This window comes from Neltuma alba, unplaced genomic scaffold (genome assembly GCF_004799145.2).
Source record: "Neltuma alba isolate B1F8T4 unplaced genomic scaffold, ASM479914v2 tig00010250_pilon, whole genome shotgun sequence".
Lineage (NCBI taxonomy): Eukaryota > Viridiplantae > Streptophyta > Magnoliopsida > Fabales > Fabaceae > Neltuma > Neltuma alba.
In genome coordinates this window covers 19,642-38,043 of record NW_021635177.1, presented here as the reverse complement: position 1 = coordinate 38,043, position 18,402 = coordinate 19,642, and the positions used below count along the sequence as shown (strand labels likewise).

At 35.1% G+C, this 18,402-nt stretch overlaps 3 protein-coding genes across 9 annotated transcripts; 2 read left to right on the top strand and 1 right to left on the bottom strand.

The window, feature by feature from the left end:
- Positions 1-481: 481 nt before the first annotated feature.
- On the top strand, positions 482-10,809 carry LOC114755336 (DNA-directed RNA polymerase III subunit rpc3). Of its 5 annotated transcripts, XM_028944212.1 has the most exons (16): positions 482-762; positions 841-905; positions 1,752-1,943; positions 2,025-2,168; positions 2,792-2,904; positions 2,993-3,074; positions 4,639-4,781; positions 6,327-6,468; positions 6,565-6,629; positions 7,164-7,275; positions 8,011-8,148; positions 8,309-8,352; positions 8,421-8,513; positions 9,241-9,324; positions 9,416-9,565; positions 10,506-10,809. In XM_028944212.1, exons 2-16 carry the CDS (start codon positions 884-886, stop codon positions 10,638-10,640), a joined length of 1,659 nt encoding a protein of 552 aa, XP_028800045.1. In that variant the 5' UTR covers positions 482-762; positions 841-883; the 3' UTR covers positions 10,641-10,809. The 5 variants fall into 5 exon arrangements, with proteins under 5 accessions (XP_028800045.1, XP_028800046.1, XP_028800044.1 ...); XM_028944213.1 differs by having other exon boundaries at positions 482-905; positions 8,309-8,346; XM_028944211.1 differs by having other exon boundaries at positions 482-905.
- LOC114755335 (pentatricopeptide repeat-containing protein At3g23020) lies at positions 3,503-16,948 on the top strand. Of its 3 annotated transcripts, none has more exons than XM_028944210.1 (2): positions 3,503-3,831; positions 12,759-15,570. In XM_028944210.1, exons 1-2 carry the CDS (start codon positions 3,782-3,784, stop codon positions 15,121-15,123), a joined length of 2,415 nt encoding a protein of 804 aa, XP_028800043.1. In that variant the 5' UTR covers positions 3,503-3,781; the 3' UTR covers positions 15,124-15,570. The 3 variants fall into 3 exon arrangements, 2 of the variants coding, with proteins under 2 accessions (XP_028800043.1, XP_028800042.1); XR_003741302.1 differs by lacking the exon at positions 3,503-3,831 and adding an exon at positions 16,865-16,948 and having other exon boundaries at positions 12,432-15,471; XM_028944209.1 differs by lacking the exon at positions 3,503-3,831 and having other exon boundaries at positions 12,432-15,570.
- Positions 16,866-17,774, bottom strand: LOC114755338 (lamin-like protein). Its single transcript, XM_028944218.1, has 2 exons — positions 17,284-17,774; positions 16,866-17,179 (listed from the first exon to the last, which is right to left on the bottom strand). The coding sequence occupies exons 1-2, from the start codon at positions 17,462-17,464 to the stop codon at positions 16,866-16,868; spliced, it is 495 nt and encodes a 164-aa protein (XP_028800051.1). The 5' UTR covers positions 17,465-17,774.
- Between the last annotated feature and the right edge of the window lie 628 nt (positions 17,775-18,402).

Below are 18,402 nucleotides of genomic sequence, written 5' to 3'. Positions count from 1 at the left end.
TGTTTTGTTTTGTTTTTTTGTTTTTGGTTAAAGTATAAGTATTCTTTTATTGGAGGCGATCTTATTCGAGACATTGTCAGATACTAAATACAGACATCCCTCCTATCGGGGATTCGAATCTTGGTTCATCGTGTTTTGAGGGGCTAGCCTCTTCTGCTAGATCTAACTTTGTTGGTTTTTTTTTTTGGTTAAAGTATAAGTATTCTTTTATTGGAGGCGATCTTATTCGAGACATTGTCAGATACTAAATACAGACATCCCTCCTATCGGGGATTCGAATCTTGGTTCATCGTGTTTTGAGGGGCTGGCCTCTTCTGCTAGATCTAACTTTGTTGGTTTTTTTTTTTGGTAACACTAATTGTACTTTTATAATGCCTTCTAAGTTGGGGCAGTTGGGGCTGACTTTGGAAAGCCCATAGTCCAACTCACCCAAACTTTTAAAATTTCAAAAAAAAAAAAGAATAAAAAAGAAAGCACAAGAAAGCTTGGACCTCGTAGCCGTTCCAGCGCCAGCAGAGGAGGCAGCTTTGAATGCATCTGAAAGCTTGGACCTCATAGCAGTTAAAGCTCGAGCAGAGAAGCAAGTTATGAGAGCTTTTGAGAGCTTGGACCTCATCGCTGTTCATCTCTTCATTTCGTCGCCGGTGTGCTAGTGCTCGTGCGTCTTCCTCCTGGGCCTAGTTTCTTCTTCTGCCCTGCTTGGCACCGTTGCTGGGATTCTTTCTTGTCCTCCGATCTCCTTGCCATCGTCACTGTGTGGAGGCGTGTTCCATCTTGCTTCCTTTTTCGTTTCTGTCAAGATGATGAAGAGTGAGTGGCTGAACTTCTTCTTCATAGCAGAGTCTTCATTTTCTTCTTCCCATGTTCGCTGCGGCTGCTACGCATGATCGTAGGGGTCGTCTTGGCTATGTATGAATAGCTTCTTCTTCTTCTTCTTCTGATTTCATGTATGCTTCAGTTTTTAATGTGTGCAGAATGATGCCTGTTCTTCTTTGTTGTGTCGTGTGTTGATTGGAAAATGGTGATTGTTCCTCTAACAGGTGATTTGGTTTGAGTTGTGTTAAGTTTGGTAATTAAATAGGATTGGATTTACATTTATAATGTATGCAGTCTGGGGCTGTGATTTTAAGAAGAGTGTTCTTGGAGCTTGTCAAAGTGAATGCACATTGAGTGTTAATCAAAGTTTTTGCTTTATGAATTAATCTTGAATGTCCACTAGGTGTTCAGTGAAATGTTCGAAAGATAAGATACTTATTTGGGAATGTGTTTGTATGATATATTGATGGTAGAGATGAATTTAGATTCTATTTTGGATTGACTATGATTTAAATCTTGCTTGTTAATAGTTTTATAACTTGTAATGACGTTGGGGAGAGTCTTGTTGGGAAATTTCAATGATTAAGTTTGCTTGTTCTTGGTGTTAGTCTTTGGGATGCCTATGAGGTGTTGATTGTATTTGCTGGATTGTTAGAAATTGATGATAAATGATTTAAAAAAACAACCATGATGTTGCTCGAGTTAAAGTGATATATACACGCATATAACAGGTGTTGGCGCTATTATGTCAAGTGACTCATGAAGCTTCAGATTTTGTTGGTGATTGTAAAATCTAAGAAAAAGATTATTATGGAGAATAAAAAGAATACCATTAAATAAGACGCTATGGATATTTTATTAATTGCAGTAATAATGATCTTTGCTATGAACCCTTGATGCTTATTATATTGTTTTATTTTTAAAATGATTAATAGATTTGGCGGCTAGGTTCCCATTATTCCCTTCCTGCATCTTTCTGGAGTGCACGCTTCCACCTTTATTTCTCTGCCAGTGTCCTCTTCTTCATTCTGATCACCCTCTGACGCAGTTCCATGACAATGGCTACACAGTACAGCATCGAGTTTGCCGTCCATCTTATCACCAATCATTTTGGCAACCTCGTCACTGTAATTACCTTCTCAACCCTCAGCATCTCCTTGGTTAGTTTTTCTCAATTTCGTTTTAACGCTGTATGTTTGTGCAGAAAGTATGTGAATGCCTTCTTAGGAGGGGACCCCTCACTTTGGAGCAATTGGTTCGGCTCACAGAGCTTACCAAGGAGCAAGTCAAGAACTCCCTACTTGTGTTAGTCCAGCACAACTGTGTTCAAGCATTTATTCTTGAACAAGAAGGTATATAACCATTTTGTTTGTACTTTGCACAAATTATTGCTTCTAGTTCTCTGTTTCCGATTAAAATGTTTGGAGGGACAGTGCGCTTTGAAGCAGTTTATGACCGGTTGGAAGCTTCCTTTGTCTGTGTTGTGAAGATGGTATTTTCTTACTGATTATTGTGGGTTTGATTAAGGCTCAGCTATTTTCATAATAGAATCAAAAACAAATTGAAATTTCAAATGAGAATTTCGAGGTTGAGCATGTAAATGAGTATCATTTATATCAACCAGAAAGCCAGTCTGAATCTTCCCAGCGCATAGATTAGAACTTTTCCTTCTATATTAATCATTTTAGGCAGTTCAGGGATGTGCAACAACAAAGCAGGTGACAATAATCAAGACTATGATTGATGAGTATCCAAAATGTGCTTATATGTTAGAACCAAACGTTGCATGTTTTGTTAAATTATAGATTATGGAATTACAATCTATTGTGTCTTTGTTTATTTATTTAGTGATGATTTATGTCATTAATACATGTATTATCGAATGTTGGTTTCATGTTAGTGTGTTATTTGTTTTTTTGCCTTAAAAGTTAATAACGTTTCTTTATGTTGATGCCCTGACTAATAATAAATGTAGGTCGCGAAGGATCAAGAGTTAATACACAGTACTTGGCACTATTTGATAACATACTCCATCGGTTGAGATTTCCCAAATTCTTGGAGATGGTATCGCAGGATCTTGATGAAGAAGTTAGTTTCATCATGACCCTTATGTTTCTTGGATTTTCAATTTAGTTTAAGCTTTGAATGCTAAGTATATTGGTGATTGGTATTGCAGTGCGTTGAGCTTCTTGAGGGGTTGCTTCATAATGGTAGGCTAACACTGAAACAGATGGTTGACAGAGCAAGCCAAAGAAAAGGTTACTCTTCCACGACACACGTGCTTTGTTGATTATTATCTGGCTTATATTTAAATGAAAAATGGAAACCCTAATGTGAGGGATTTTTCCTTTCTCCAGTTGGATTTATCTATTTACTGTTATTGTATTTTTGACCCATTACTCCATTTAACAATGTTCTTTTGCTAGATGCACTCATAAATCACGATTGATTGACAAACAACTAATCTTTAGTCTCTTTCTTAGTCTTACAGCAAATATCACGTACAAGAGTCATGTAGCATAATTAATAGGCCCCTAATTTGTCTGTTCTGGTTGCACACGTGTTCTTCTCTAAGTGATAGTTGTATTAATGATGAAAAATGAAATTTTGTGGCATAACAGTTGGTTAATTCTCGTGGTACAATTTGTTTAGTAAGTAAAACAAGATATAGCTTCTAAGGTAGAATTTTCATTAGGTGGGTTTCCATCAAACATGGGAAGATTATAGTTTAAATTGGTCTTTTACGTGTCAAAACCAATATAGTCAATTCAGTTTAACTTGTTGTGGTGGTATTGTTTTTTCCCCTTGCACCAACTTTTATTACTCTAATACAAGCAGAGTGGTTAAAGGAAAATTCTATTAGACTGCAATAAGACTAGCTGTGTTATATGGTAGTGAATGTTGTGCTCTAAAAGGAAAACAAGAGTATAAAGTTGGGGTAGCAAAAATGAAGATGTTGAGATAGATGTATAGTCATACAAGAAAAGATAGGATTCGAATTGAAAATACAAGACTGTTATAAGACTAGCCGTGTTATGTGGCGCCTATCGAAGAGAAAATGGTTAAACATCTTTTGAAGTGGTTTGAACATGTACAGAGAATGCTATGAGAGGCATCGATGAGAAGGGTACATCAGAAAGTTTGGAGTCTTTTAAAGAAAGGCAGAGGAAGATCAAGGAGAACATTCAATGAGTCGAATGGGACCTTCTGGTTAACAACCTATCTAAAGAGTTGGTTGTTAATAGAGCACAACTTAATGGGATAAGACTTGTTGTTGTTGTTGTACCAACTTTTATTACTCTATCTTAGGAGGTGCTGGTTTCTTGTCTCATATTTATTCTTCCTTTAGATAATTCTTTTATCTAAAAATTTCCCATGAATGCATGCCTTTGGTAATATCGCTTGGAGAAGTGACATCAAAATATCTCTCCTTTCCATTGCTATTTTTCCTTCATCTATTAATGGGTTAAATCTGTTGCTTCTTGTTTCTTATGTAGGTGGACCATTGTTCTAAGAATTTTGGAGCACATTTTTCTGTATTTGATCCTGCAGATACTTGTGCATTATACACCATGTACTTTAAACATATATAAGAATCACCAGATCCTCCTTTGTTGATCGAAGATTGGTTTAAATATAAATTCCTTAGAGGCTTCAATTACTTGGAGTGTGGTATGATCTGGGTTTGGCACCGAGATAGGGGTTCCAGTGTGCCATTTAGCTGGAATTTGTGGTGCCTGAGGAGTGGGCATAACTGGTTTGCTATTTCAAGTAAATCTTCTTCAACTAGTTTTTCTTAAATCAATGTCCTTCTACTTTCAGAAAATGCAGTGGCCTTAGATGTTGTACAAGAGAGCCTCAGTAAACTCTTGATGATTCGATATGCTGAACGCTGCCCTGCCCCTGGGCTGGTTGTTTCTCCTCCAGTTGAGCAGGATACTAAAAAGCGAGGTGCTAAGTTCAAGGTAATTGTTTCTTCATCTCAGCATCTTTAGTTAACTGTGTTGTGCTTTTGCAGTTACCATTTTTATTTCAGGCAGTAGCGCTAATTCATGATGACCACTGATTCTGTTGTGCATCTTTTAATTTTAGGGAAGAGGACCTATTTTTGAAATTCAGTAGAGGATTGTATGATTTAGATATCTCCCAAGAGAGGGGAGAATGGTTTAGTATTAAAAATTCTAGCTATCTATCAATATATGATATATAACCAAAAATATTTTTGATATTAGAAATAAATTAACTGATTATGATGGAAAGTTGAACTTAAAATGTGTGTATGTGTGCACATGCATGCATATATAACTAGAGTGGACTGTATGCATTTGCGCAGAGCTTAAGATGAGTGGCATTACCTATGCCTTTTAAACAATGTGATTCCCTATACTTTGTATATTTTGCATTGATTTATATTGATTCTATTATGCGGAGAAAAATAAAATGTTTTAAAAATGATACAATTTGATGCAAATAATTTAACATGCCTTTTCATTTTAATCAAATTTAGTGATTGTAAAACATAAAATTAATGGGTGATATTTAACAAAACTTAATGAAATGAATGAATCTTGGCCAAAAAAATAAACAAATGCAAATAAATCCTGCTTCAGTGGGAAGTCAACAGAAATCAATGTTTTAACCTAGTTAATAAGATATTGTGATATTGAATTTTCCAAAAAACAATCAACATGAGTTGTTAATATCTGATCCATGAGAGCGCATAAAAATAGATTTGCTCACTATACTATTACATTATTTTGTTTTGTAGGCTGTGATATTAACTTTTCTACTGGGATTCGACTTAGTTACATTGCATGTGTTTTTCTTTTTTGGCCTTTCTTTTTTGCTCGCTGGTTCATGTCCTTTCTGTGACAAGCTTTGGCTACATATAACATGATAACTTAAAAAAAAAAAAAAACTATCAGACTTGACAAAAAAGATCTAATCACTATATATATTAAATTATATCAGTTTGTTTACTCTAAAATAAATTTTCTTCTGTAAAAATTTAATTTTATATATATTAAAATGTAATCAAAGAACATTCTAAGCAGAGTATTATTTTTATTTCAGACAAAAAAAAACTATCAGACTTGACAAAAAAGATCTAATCACGATATATATTAAATTATATCAGTTTGTTTACTCTAAAATAAATTTTCTTCTGTAAAAATTTAATTTTCTATATATTAAAATGTAATCAAAGAACATTCTAAGTTGAGTAGTATTTTTATTTCAGACAAACAAGTCATCATAAATCTCACTTATATTTTTTAGTTATAAAAGATCCTTCTGGATTGTGAGTGACCCAGCAAGTAATCTAATGACTTGAAATCTTCCCCGGTTGCATGTATGGTCCTGTTTAACAAGTACGTGGTCTCTTTCTATGACAACGTATCAATGATTTGATATGGTCTTTTGCACTGAAGCTGAAAAACTGAAGTGTTCAATTTTGTATCCCAAATATGTGTTCCGTTGATGCTTTTTCTTTTGGTAATCCTTGCCTGTAGATAGCTGAAGAACCAGAGACGATAGAATATTGTGTTTTAGAAGCAGCTGTGCCTGCGGAAGGAATCAGGTTTTCTCTCGCTGCAAATTCTGAATTAATAAATAATTCAGACATTTCCCCTATGGGGGTTGGAGAAAATGTTGGTAAGACTACTGTTATCTTGAGTGATCAGACAAGCAAGTATTACTTATTTCCTGTTCACAATAGTTATAACTGAACTGTGATGATCTGAAGTGCAGCAAAAGAGGATTCAACTCTGTTTCGTGCCAATTTTGAGGAGTTTATCCGCCGTCGTAGGCACAAGGTTGGTTGTACTGTGTAATGTCCCATTGCAACATCTTTCTATTTGCTATCCCTGTTAGATTTTCCTGCAAATTCAGTCTTACATGCCTTTCTTCTTTTCTTTAAGAAAAGATCTCTGTTTCGATGTTGTCTCTGTTGTCTAATGAGTGATGGACTTTGAAATTAAGGTTCGAGTTGTTTCTTTCTCTTAAAAGGCAATCTGAGTGATTTACAATATGCCAAATGCATACTTCTAATTGTTGAAAGTCAATGGAAAGTCACTAATCATAACATCCCGCACATTAATCTACTGATTGACATTGAGTTACTTTTCCTTTGCTGCATCTACTATGTTTTCTTGCTTGTTTTGGATGTGGCAACCAGGAACTATGTTCATATATTGCCTATTCTCTTGAAAATTACAAAATTTTCAGGTATCTCATACAGTAATTTATTGTGCTTTTAAGACTAAAACATTTTCTCTCCAAGTTGTCTTTCCTTAGAGAATCATTATCAATGTTATTATTGAAAGAATGCATTTGTATGCTTTCCTTAGGTACTGATTGAGAATGTTAGAACAGCACATGATGATGGACCTGCTATTGTCTTAGGGGCAATACTGGATGCAACTAGAAATGCGGAGAAAAAGGTGAAAATGGAGAATTCAGGTGAAACAGATCTATCGCTTGGTGAATTTGGAAACCTAACTACATATTTACATAGCAGTGACTACAATTATTCATATTAGTCATGGGATATGATTGATTGGTTTCCTGCTCTTGCCTGTTGTAACTCATTGTTATGGCCAAAAGAAAACTGAGTGGCCATTCTACTGGATTTGTCTCTCACATATTTTTATTTATTTCTACTATTCACAAGTGTTTTTTGTTAATTAGTGCTTAAAATTCAGTCATGCATTAGAAATTCAATTTCAGTACCTAGAAAGTAAGAGCAGTAGCATGGAAACGCCAATTTCTTACTTTTGTGTGTGTTGACAGCTATTTACTGCTTTATTTGTGCATCATCCTTTTTATTACTTCTTTTACTGGTATGATCTATTGATAAATTTTATATCTTTATGGTTGAGAATTAAGTCTCACCTACCCTGTCCGTGATTGCCCATGAAACGCCTTTTTTTAAGTCACACCAAATATTTGAAACTTCTGCTTTGAGAATATTTGTTTTCCCATATTTTACATTTTATTCCAACTGTTATGTTATTTTACTGCTCTTTATTTCATAATCTTAAGCAACTAGGTTTCCCAAGATTTTTGTTTCTTTTCTCTGGTAATATTACATTCTGAGTAGTGGAAATGGAAAAAATGTATGCTTTCTATGTCTTGACTGCCACGATTGCTGTTTCTGGTGAGTCGTCATTTACACCTGTCCTCTTTATGTTTCAGTGCCGTTGACACTGGATGCTATTTTCACTGAGGTGCAGAAGACTGAAAATGGCCGTGCTTTGACCATGGAACGTGTTAGATCTTCTCTTGTCCTGCTGGGTTGTCCTCAGAGAATGTTAGATGATTCATATAGTATTGGTGCAAATCTGATCTTCTTCCCCTATGTTATGCTTTACTATATGTTGTGAAATAGCCACTTTCAGTTGATTTATTTATTCCCATTCGAGGCTTCATCTTTTCCTTCTTATTTACTTTTCCAATAGTTTTTTTCTGACAATTTATTCCTTTTCCTTTTCAGATCTGAGGAAAATTATTGAGTCGGCTCGAGATGAAGAGGTCCTTATTGTTTTGTCACATAATGTCAAAATTGGCTTATGTAGAACTGTCTTATTTCTTGTTCTATCTTGCAGGTTGAGTCAATTGTGTTAAAAAGGTATGGAACGGATGCCTACAGGATGTTCAGATTGTTGTCCAAGGCTGATCGTCTTCTTGAGACGGATAAGGTGGTTATATGAATATTCAACTAATATGATATGAATATTCAATACGGAACTTTTTTTTTTTTCAAATGAAAAATTTAAGCACCGAATATATGATTTTGAATTTCAATTTGAGGCTTGAATTTCTACTAAAGGCAACTATTGAGATTTTTGTAAATTAAAATGATGTAATAAAGTAAATAGTCATAGACAAATTTTGACAGGAAACTCTTACTGCTTAAAGCATTTAGTGACCTCATGTATGCTGATAGTTTTTATTTCTTTTCCGCTTGTATGGTTCTGGTTAAGTTACCGGCTCCAAAAAAAAAGGTCAAGTTTCAAATAATAACTTGTGAAATGACCAATAATAAATGAAGGATAAGATGTTAAGATACGCATATATACACAAGATACTAACATTTAAAAAAAAAAAAACAGAGAGAAAAGTTAACATTACCACTAAAATTAAAATGATAAAATGATAATAATGATGTGGTTAGAGTGCAAGCAAATAATGAATAATATTTATGGAAGGGAAGGGGACGTGTAATACTTGAGCACATGACCTTAGAAACAACTACAAGTATCTTCATGCCAAGAAATTTTTTTGCAATTGCGAGGATGAGAATTTCAGTGACTTTTGCATCTACGTCTATATGCAAATGAAAGGAAAAAAAAAATCTTTCAGATGAACCAAGCGCTATATTAAGCAACTATTTATGACCGTTTTATACTTTTCTTTTCCTCGTAGATAGCACAGTCTACTTTTGTTGAAAAAAAGGATACTCCAAAGATACTATACAAGTTATGGAAGGATGACTATCTGCATATGGAGGTGATCAATCTCCTTTTAAAATTTTCGACCCACCGGGAATCAACTTATATGTTTGGACTGATTTGTCATCCCAAATTAATCTTCCTTGCAGAAATTGGTTGTGACAGGAGCTAGGCAATCAAAGTTCTTGTTGTGGAAAGTTAATAAACCTATTTTGTGGGAACACGTGCTAGATGAGATGTATCATGCTGCCTTAAATTTGAGCCTACGACTGGCTTATGAGCAGGAAAAGGATGAAGAGGTTAGTAAGCACATGGATATTAAAGTATTTAGGTTGCTTTTTCTTTAAAAAGTTTTTATATGTATTTTTCTTTTTGCCATTCCGAAGTGATTATGTTCCCCAAAAACTGGGTTTTGTTTCATTTTATGTCTAATTATATTGGAAAACCAATTAAATATACAGATATACTTGTCAGTCTTGTATTGCTTGTGGTTGCAACTTGAGTACAAATTTTCTTTTGTGAGGGAGCAAAAATTAAATCCAATGACAGGCCAAAGCAGATCACTGATAACAGAGCAGTTTTTCTATCGAAAATAGCTGATATACTGCTTTTGTTACTTCTATTTGTTCACAGCTTAAAGCCCTAAAGTAGTACTAAATATTTTTTGTTGGTTGGTTTGGTTAAATATCAGTGTCAATTATTCCTATACAGTTTTAAGCATCTTACTCAATTCCCTGTGGTTTGTTCTATTACTTGTTTAATCAAACTGGTAATTTTGGTCTCAACTAGATCTGGACCCGTATGTTGCGTGTAATTTAAGACGAGTCACATTGTTTATGGCCGTCAAACAATGCAGCTTTCTAGAGGTTATATCTATTGGTGATTTATAGAAATTATCTCTTATATGTTATAATGATGAACAATGGAAATGTTCAAAGTATAAGTAAAAGCATAGTTGTCAAAATCATCCACTACACTCTTAAGTGTGAGTGTAGTTCCCGAAATCCCCCGTTTTTTAACATTTGATTTGAACTTGAACACTCTAAATATGCTTGCCGTTCAGCTGATATACATTCACAGTGAGATACCATGAGGTTAGGCTTACTGTGTGGTAACTGAATGTGAACATTTGGTTGCAATGTTCTCAGTTTATTCCAATCTATTGTCCTTGTGTGTTGCGTTCAATTTCAGTATAGCCATTGATTTGTGCTAAAGATGATATTGCTAATTCATTTGCAGCTTTTGAGTGTCCCTAAAGACAAGATTGTGGGGAACCTACAGAAGAGATACAAACGGCTGAGAAATGCCTGGTTACTACTGGAATCCTCTTTGATGAAACTTGATGATGCTCTGATGCTTTTCCATGATTTCTGAGTTTAAATTTTATTACAATAAATTATTGTGATCTCTACTACGAGGGGAGAATGTACAACAGAACTTTTTTTTCTAAGCAGTAGGAAGAATGGTTTCAAACATTTGAAGGTGGTTTGAGATTTTTCTTAAATATTTATTATATCTAACTAATTTTAAAATATTTTTTAAATTACACAATTCAGTTATTTGAATCTTAGAGTATCTCCTACCAACAGTTGTTTTGACTTTATGAGGAATTGAAGAGGAACACTTGTAGCTAACATGTTAATTAGACCGAGTGCTTATTTAGGGGTACTTGAAATAAATGTTTTTATGCTTTATGAGACAATTTTTTTTCATATATTTGTTTTGCAGAACATAAAATCACTTCAAATAAGTTGATAACTTGATACAAACCAAATATTGTTTAAATAGTGAAAATTTACCAATGATGATAACAGTTATTATAATAAGAAATAATTTAGAGAAGTAGTGTGATGACAAAAAAGAGCTTCGGGAAAAAAACCAAAAAAAAACCCCAAACTTTCTTTTTAGGGCCTGAAGCTAAAGCAATATCCTTGTAGCAGAAAACATGGCAATTGTGTGTGTACATACACCGGACGCAAGTCCATAGTTCTCCCTCTTTCCTTTCTTTTGACCAAGGGGTTGGGGCCCTGAGAAAAGCTGCGTAGCGCAAAAATACTTCAACCAACGTGAGTGTAACGTGGCTTTTCGTTTTTTTATTTTTAAATTTATCTTTATTTTAGTTTTGATTTTTCAATTTTGATATCATAAGTTTGGATTCCTCAAATTTTTTTTATTTTAAATATTGATCCATATAATCTAATAAAAATGTGGATTATTTTACCTCTTGAGAGATCAAAATCTATGGTTTAAAATTTAAGAGATTAAAACAAAAATAAGTGCAAACTTAAAAGATCAGAATTATATTAATTCTATGCAAAATTAAATAGTGCCTTTAAAGAACCTAAAAACAAAGTCATTATCCTTAATATAAGTTTTTTTATTTATTTTTTTGAGTTGCACTTGTGAGTTATTTCAGAAATTTCCTCTACTCACATTCCAATATAATATGAAAGTAGGGAAAAATAGAAAGTGGGTTTACTTTCAAGACAATTTCATAATACTTCAACAAGCTTAACGTGGTTCCAAATTCGTTTAAAGCAACTTATATACAGGATTAGGAAAAATGCTATATAAATTTATTCCTAAAGTTTAAAATTATAAGAGCTATCATAATATAAATAAACTACAATTAATAGTATTTCATTTTTATGTTATTTTGTTCAAGCCATTGACTCACTGAGCTTAGGCTTTCTGTCCAGCTAAAGACTGAAGAATATGCTGCCACACACACACACACACACACACACACACACAAACTATGGTCAGTAGTACTCTTTCGTTTCTTGTTTTCTCAACATTTCCTTGTTTTCTAGTGCTCTTTCGTTTCTGTGTTAATTTGAAAACCTTGTATGATTTGAAAAATGAAAAGAAGAAACATAATTGTAATAAAATTTTAGAAAACTATATGGAATGAATTAATCAAATATCCATATAAAGCATAAAATCATTGTTCACAAAACTACTTGAAACCATACACAGCTTTTTATTTATTTAATTTTTTGAACTTAAATAAAATGAAGAGAAAAAAATAAAATAGAAAGGATTTCACGACAAAAATAAAATAAGATAAAATAAGAAGAATAACGAATAACAGGGAAAGTGACGGGGAAGTTGGTCAAACCCAAAGGCACAAACTACCGAAACGAGCAGGATTGCATGCACGGAGGGGACTCGAAAAGGAACGCCATCCTTGCTAGTCGGGGTGAACCATCATCAGCAAGTCCCCGTTTTCTGCTTTTCGAGTGAACCAACAATATCCTCGCTTCCCTTCTTCTTCTTCTTTGTAGAAATGTTCGCGAAGCTCCAAGTCTTAGACACCAACTGTTTCCACGTAGTGGGTTCCTCCAACACACTTCCCGGCGTAGGAGTTTCGGTTTCCCCAGCTGAAAAGGCTCACCCAGGAACGAAAAAATCTGGAGAACAAAAGCTTCCTCTTGCCCCTAATGGGAAGGTGAAGTGGTCTCGCAGAGTTCGGCGGAGTGTTCCTGATAGAAGAGATGGCGTAAATCATGAACATGGAGTTAAGAAACAGAATTTGGACAGGAATTTGAATGGTGGGGCTCCTAGAAAGAGGATTAATTGTGAAACTTCGAGGGTTGGCAATGGCGGTGTTTTGCAGGGAAAAGTGCAGACCAAGTGTTCGACGAAATGGGTAACCTATGGTGGATGCATTCCAGCGATTCTGACTGCTTTGGATATGTTTCAAGATTTAGATGAGGCTTTAAGACCATGGGAAGAGAGGCTTAGCAATAAGGAAAGGAGTATAATTTTGAAGGAGCAATCGAGGTGGGAGAGGGCTCTGGAAATTTTTCAGTGGTTTAATAAAAAGGGCCAGGAACTTAATGTGATTCATTACAATATTATGCTGAGGATCCTGGGTAAAGCACGGAAGTGGAGCCATTTGGAGAGTTTGTGGAATGAGATGAATACAAGAGGAATTGCAGCGACCAATTCCACTTATGGAACTTTGATTGATGTTTATAGCAAAGGTGGACTAAAAGAAGATGCACTTGTTTGGCTTGAAAGGATGATTAGGAAAGGGATGGAACCTGATGAGGTCACAATGGTAATAGTGGTTCAATTGTATAAGAAGGCAGGGGAATTTCAGAAAGCTGAAGATTTTTTCAGAAAGTGGTCATCAGGCGAACTTCTAACGAAGGAGAGAAATAATACATTGGATGCTTCAGAAATGGACAAGAGGGTAGCACATAGCTATGTTTGCCTGAGCTCACACACGTATAACACCTTAATTGACACATATGGGAAGGCAGGTCAACTCAAAGAAGCGTCTGAAACTTTTAACAAGATGCTTAAACAGGGCATAGCCCCAACTACAGTGACATTCAACACAATGATTCACATTTGTGGTAACCATGGACAGCTAGAGGAAGTTACTTTGCTACTGCAAAAAATGGAAGAGCTTCAATGTCCACCCGACACAAGGACTTATAATATTCTCATATCTCTCCATGCAAAGCACAATGATATAGCCATGGCAACGAGGTATTTTTCAAAAATGAAAGAAGCCTCTCTTGAGCCTGACCTTGTGAGTTACCGGACTCTCTTGTATGCCTACTCAATTAGGCAAATGGTCCATGAAGCTGAAGAGCTTATATCAGAGATGGATGAGAAACGACATGAAATTGATGAATTCACCCAGTCTGCCTTGACTAGGATGTATATAGAGGCTGGAATGCTTGAGCAGTCATGGTTATGGTTCAGGAGGTTTCATCTATCTGGGAGTATGACATCTGAGTGCTATTCTGCCAACATTGATGCGTATGGGGAGCATGGTCATACTTTAGAAGCTGAGAAAGTTTTCATTTGTTGCCAAGAAATGAAGAAGCTTAGCATCCTTCATTTCAACGTGATGATTAAAGCTTATGGCATAGGAAAGTACTATGATAAAGCATGCCAATTGTTTGATAGCATTGAGAAACATGGTATAATCGCAGACAAATGTAGCTATAGTTCTCTTATTCAAATTTTGGCGAGTGCTGACCAGCCACATACTGCCAAATGTTATCTAAAAAAGATGCAGGAAGCTGGATTAATTGATGATTGCATCCCATATTGTGCTGTGATTTCCAGCTTTGTGAAGTTAGGTAATTTGGAAATGGCAGAAGAATTATACAAGGAAATGATTGGACATGCTGTGCAGCCTGATGTAATTGTTTATGGGGTTCTGATCAATGCTTTTGCCGACGCTGGAAGTGTTAAAGAAGCCCTCACTTATGTTGATGAAATGAAAAGGGCAGGCTTGCCAGGGAATGAGGTCATATATAATTCTTTGATCAAATTGTATACGAAACTTGATTATCTGAAAGAAGCGGAAGAAACATACAAGTTGCTTCAATCATCTGAAGAAGGTCCGCCTATATATTCTTCTAACTGCATGCTTGATCTTTATACCAAGAGATCTATGGTTGAACAAGCAAAAGAAATATTTGAGAGTGTGAAGGAAAAGGGATCTGCAAATGAGTTTACATATGCAATGATGCTTTATATGTACAAGAAAATGGGAAGACTGGATGAAGCCATTCAAATTGCAAAGGAGATGAGAAAACTGGGGCTCTTAACTGACTTGTTGAGTTATAACAATGTACTTGGTCTGTATGTAATGGATGGGAGAACCAGGGAGGCGGTAGAGACTTTCAGAGAGATGATAAGATCTACCATCCAACCTGATGATTGTACACTCAAATCTCTTGGCTTTCTTTTGCTAAAATGTGGAATTTCAAAGCAGGCTGTTGGCAAGTTGGAAGTAATGATGAAAAGAGATGCTTCTCGTGGTTTACAAGCATGGATGTCAGCACTCTCTTGTGTGCTTGATGTGGAAGATTTTGATGATGAATAGGCTTTCCTCTGCTTGTCTTTCAAAATCTTGCAGAGTTAGGCTAGCAACTGTTAGTGGATCGTTGAAGAGAATGAGGCCTGAATTAGAATGCCAGTTGCACCCATCTGCCAGCTCAAAATTTCCAAGTGGAAAATATAATGTAAAACTGACATGACTCGTCATTCATTGGCTTCATGTTGATCCGTTCGAAGGAGAACCAGGGTTAAAGCTATGACAAAGGAGACATAGCTTTTTCCTTTGATGATGCACACCGTGGCATAACTCTTGCAGTTTGACTATGGTCTATGCTCTGATTTAGAGCCAACCCAAGTAATTCCATGCTGAGGAAACCTGAAAATAGAATCACCTGTAAGTAAAAGTATCCTGATATGTAAGAAAAGTAGGAAACTTTGTTGTAAAAAGTTTGCTGTACGTAAGAGGTTTAGAAATCATAATTATTGCCCATAATTTTCTGCCTCGTCTGTCTCTCTCTGATCTGTAATGACTAGCAAAGTGTAAATAATTTCTTTTAATCTCCAAAACAAGTTAGCGAGTGATCCTATCTGGGTTTAGTGGGAATGCTTATGCCTGTATAGGAGTTTGTGAGGTAAAGTTTGTGTATTTTATTGTCAATGTTGCAACTATAGTTGATTGTGTACTCTGCCTTTGTTTTAAACTTAACAATCTGTATAAGAATGATACAAATAAAAAAAGGTAACCAAAGCTGCCTGCTACAGAAGGAGGGAACCAACACACTTTTAGAACAACTTTAATGCTTTAGATGAGAGGCTAAGTTGTTAGAACGAGAAAGCTCTGAGCATGTATGTCAGCTGCTCATTTACTATGTTCATTGGTTCCATGATTCATCATTTAGTCCCTGCTATGCACTCAGAATATGAAGTAATAACTTTATTATTGCCTTTACTTTTTTTTTTTTTCCCATAGCCAGTTGGTGACATAGAGTACTGTCAATTTTATTTCCAATGACTCTTTATTTCATCCCTTAGGGAGAATAACTTATTTAAAATTGAAATGAAGTACTCTTATTATTTAAATATTTCTCTAATTCTTTTAAGTTCTGATAAAAACTTCACTTTAGTATTCAATTGCTTCACTTCCATCCCAAAATTATTATTCTGCTCCCATCATCATTCGTGGCTTGGATGTGGCTTTTAGCTTATTGAGGGTTACTGAAATATTCCATCGAGCTGAGATTTTTGGGTCTACATTAATGACGGGTCAGACCAGAGACATTTCTGTTGAAAAATTCTAAACTGATGCAGCGATGCAATTCAAGTTGCATGGTATATTTTTTAAGATGGTTATGATAACTGCTATTTTTCTACTTGGACTTGAACCTTTTTCTCTCTTTTGATAGTCATGATATAAACTTTATATTATGGCGCTTGAATTGTCATAAGTTGCATTCAATATTCTTGAAGACTCAAAGGCGATGTGATCGGTTTCTTTTTGTGGGTTTCAACTTTCAAGTATCAACTCAATAGAAAATGTGAAGTGTAATCTATCAGATATTCTTAACAAGAAACTGTTGCAACAGATATAAACCATTTCCTTTTAAGTAATACCTTGAACTATGGTCTGCTGACTTCCCTCTTTCCTTTCTTATAAAAATGTTTTTCTCAAAGTACGTCCAAAAGATGCAGCTAATACACAAAATGGTTAAAAGTAGGCTAACTAAACTTGGAAAAAGAAAAAAGAATTTGAAATCTTATCAACATTCTGTGTCTAATTTTTCCTCCAGGTTAAGTGAAGACCCAAGCTGAGGCCAGTAGCAGAGAAAACATAACGTGGCTCTCTCTGTGAAATGAGAAAGCCCTGCTGGTCATAAGAAACCCTGGCTTTTCTGGTGGGAATTCCTCAACATTTATTGCAACTTTCATGCCTTCAAGGCAGAATCCCTTGCCACTGATAAAGTAATATGGTTTTTCCTCCAAGAGTTGAAACACATCTCTCCCTCCTCTTGTGATGTTCATGATGAAGTCTCTGTCAATGCAGTTCTCATAGCTTGTTTTGTTCACCTCCAGAACAGTGTAGAGTTGCTTGTCAAAACCAAAATCTGAAAGCAGAGGAGAAAAGAAGAACTCAGGCTATGAAGTAAGAGCTTTGAAGGGATAAACTGATCATGATACTTTATGAATGAGAAAAATAAAGAGATCTTACACAGCCAATCACCCTTGTAGAAGTGATCATGGCTAGCCCACTCTGTGAAGTTAACTTTTGGTCTCCAAGTGTACCTTCCTCCTCCAACCCTATGCAGCACAGGATCTCTGCTCTCAGTGCAGAAAAACCCCATTGCCATGGCTATCATTAAGAATAATGTTGTTTTTCTCTTCATCTCCATTTTCAATATCCGAGGCTGTTAATGTTGAGAATGATATCCTTCCTTTGGTTTGGAAAGAAATTAGAACATGCATGCAATCTTCTGACCGTTTTGGCACCAGGTGAGCATTTTGGTGTATATTCACAGCAAGAGTCTTTTCATGCCAAGAATCATGTGGGTCAAATGGTCAATTCATCCAAAAGTATGCTGAAAATGACACTCTTACCCCTAACTCTGTATTTGTACCAATAAGTATTTGAAAAAAATAAAATAAAAATCATACAGTGGAACATGTATTGTGCGCAAACGATATTCACAACAAATTCGCAGTATTGTTGCTTCTTCTCCTTGTACCTAACCAGTCATGCATTTATAGTTGCTATTCTACTATTGGGTCTTGGTTTCACTCATGTACTTATGAATGCTGTTTGTTGAATATATTGATGTTTGTTGAATGTTGATTGCCAAAATTTATCTCTATTTATTTTTCTTTTTCAAATAAGGATATAAAAATATTTTTTTATTGTTAAACCAATTTTTCAATTTTTTTCCTATTTATTACTTTTGTCTCTGTGTACAAAGAACAACAAGCATATTGCAATCTATTTCTCACACTTATTTTTACTTTGAGCTCATTTCAGTTTTAAATCAGCATCATGATACTTCGCATTGGCATAACTGGTGCATATTGTATTGAGATTGCAATTGACCAATGGCAAAAATTATACCATGTATCATACGGTAATTTCCATTACAAAAATTCACAACAATACATTGGATTAGCAGTCTTGTTTTTCTGTTCTTTAAGTTTTTCTATAAAAAAGAATTTTGTTACGAATAGTTTAATTGTCAGCTGAAAATATAATGATAAGTTTACAAATAGTTTAATTGTCATCATTTTTTTGGTTAACAATTTGAGTTAAAAGACTAAAAAGATAAACTCATCTTTTAAGGGGGAC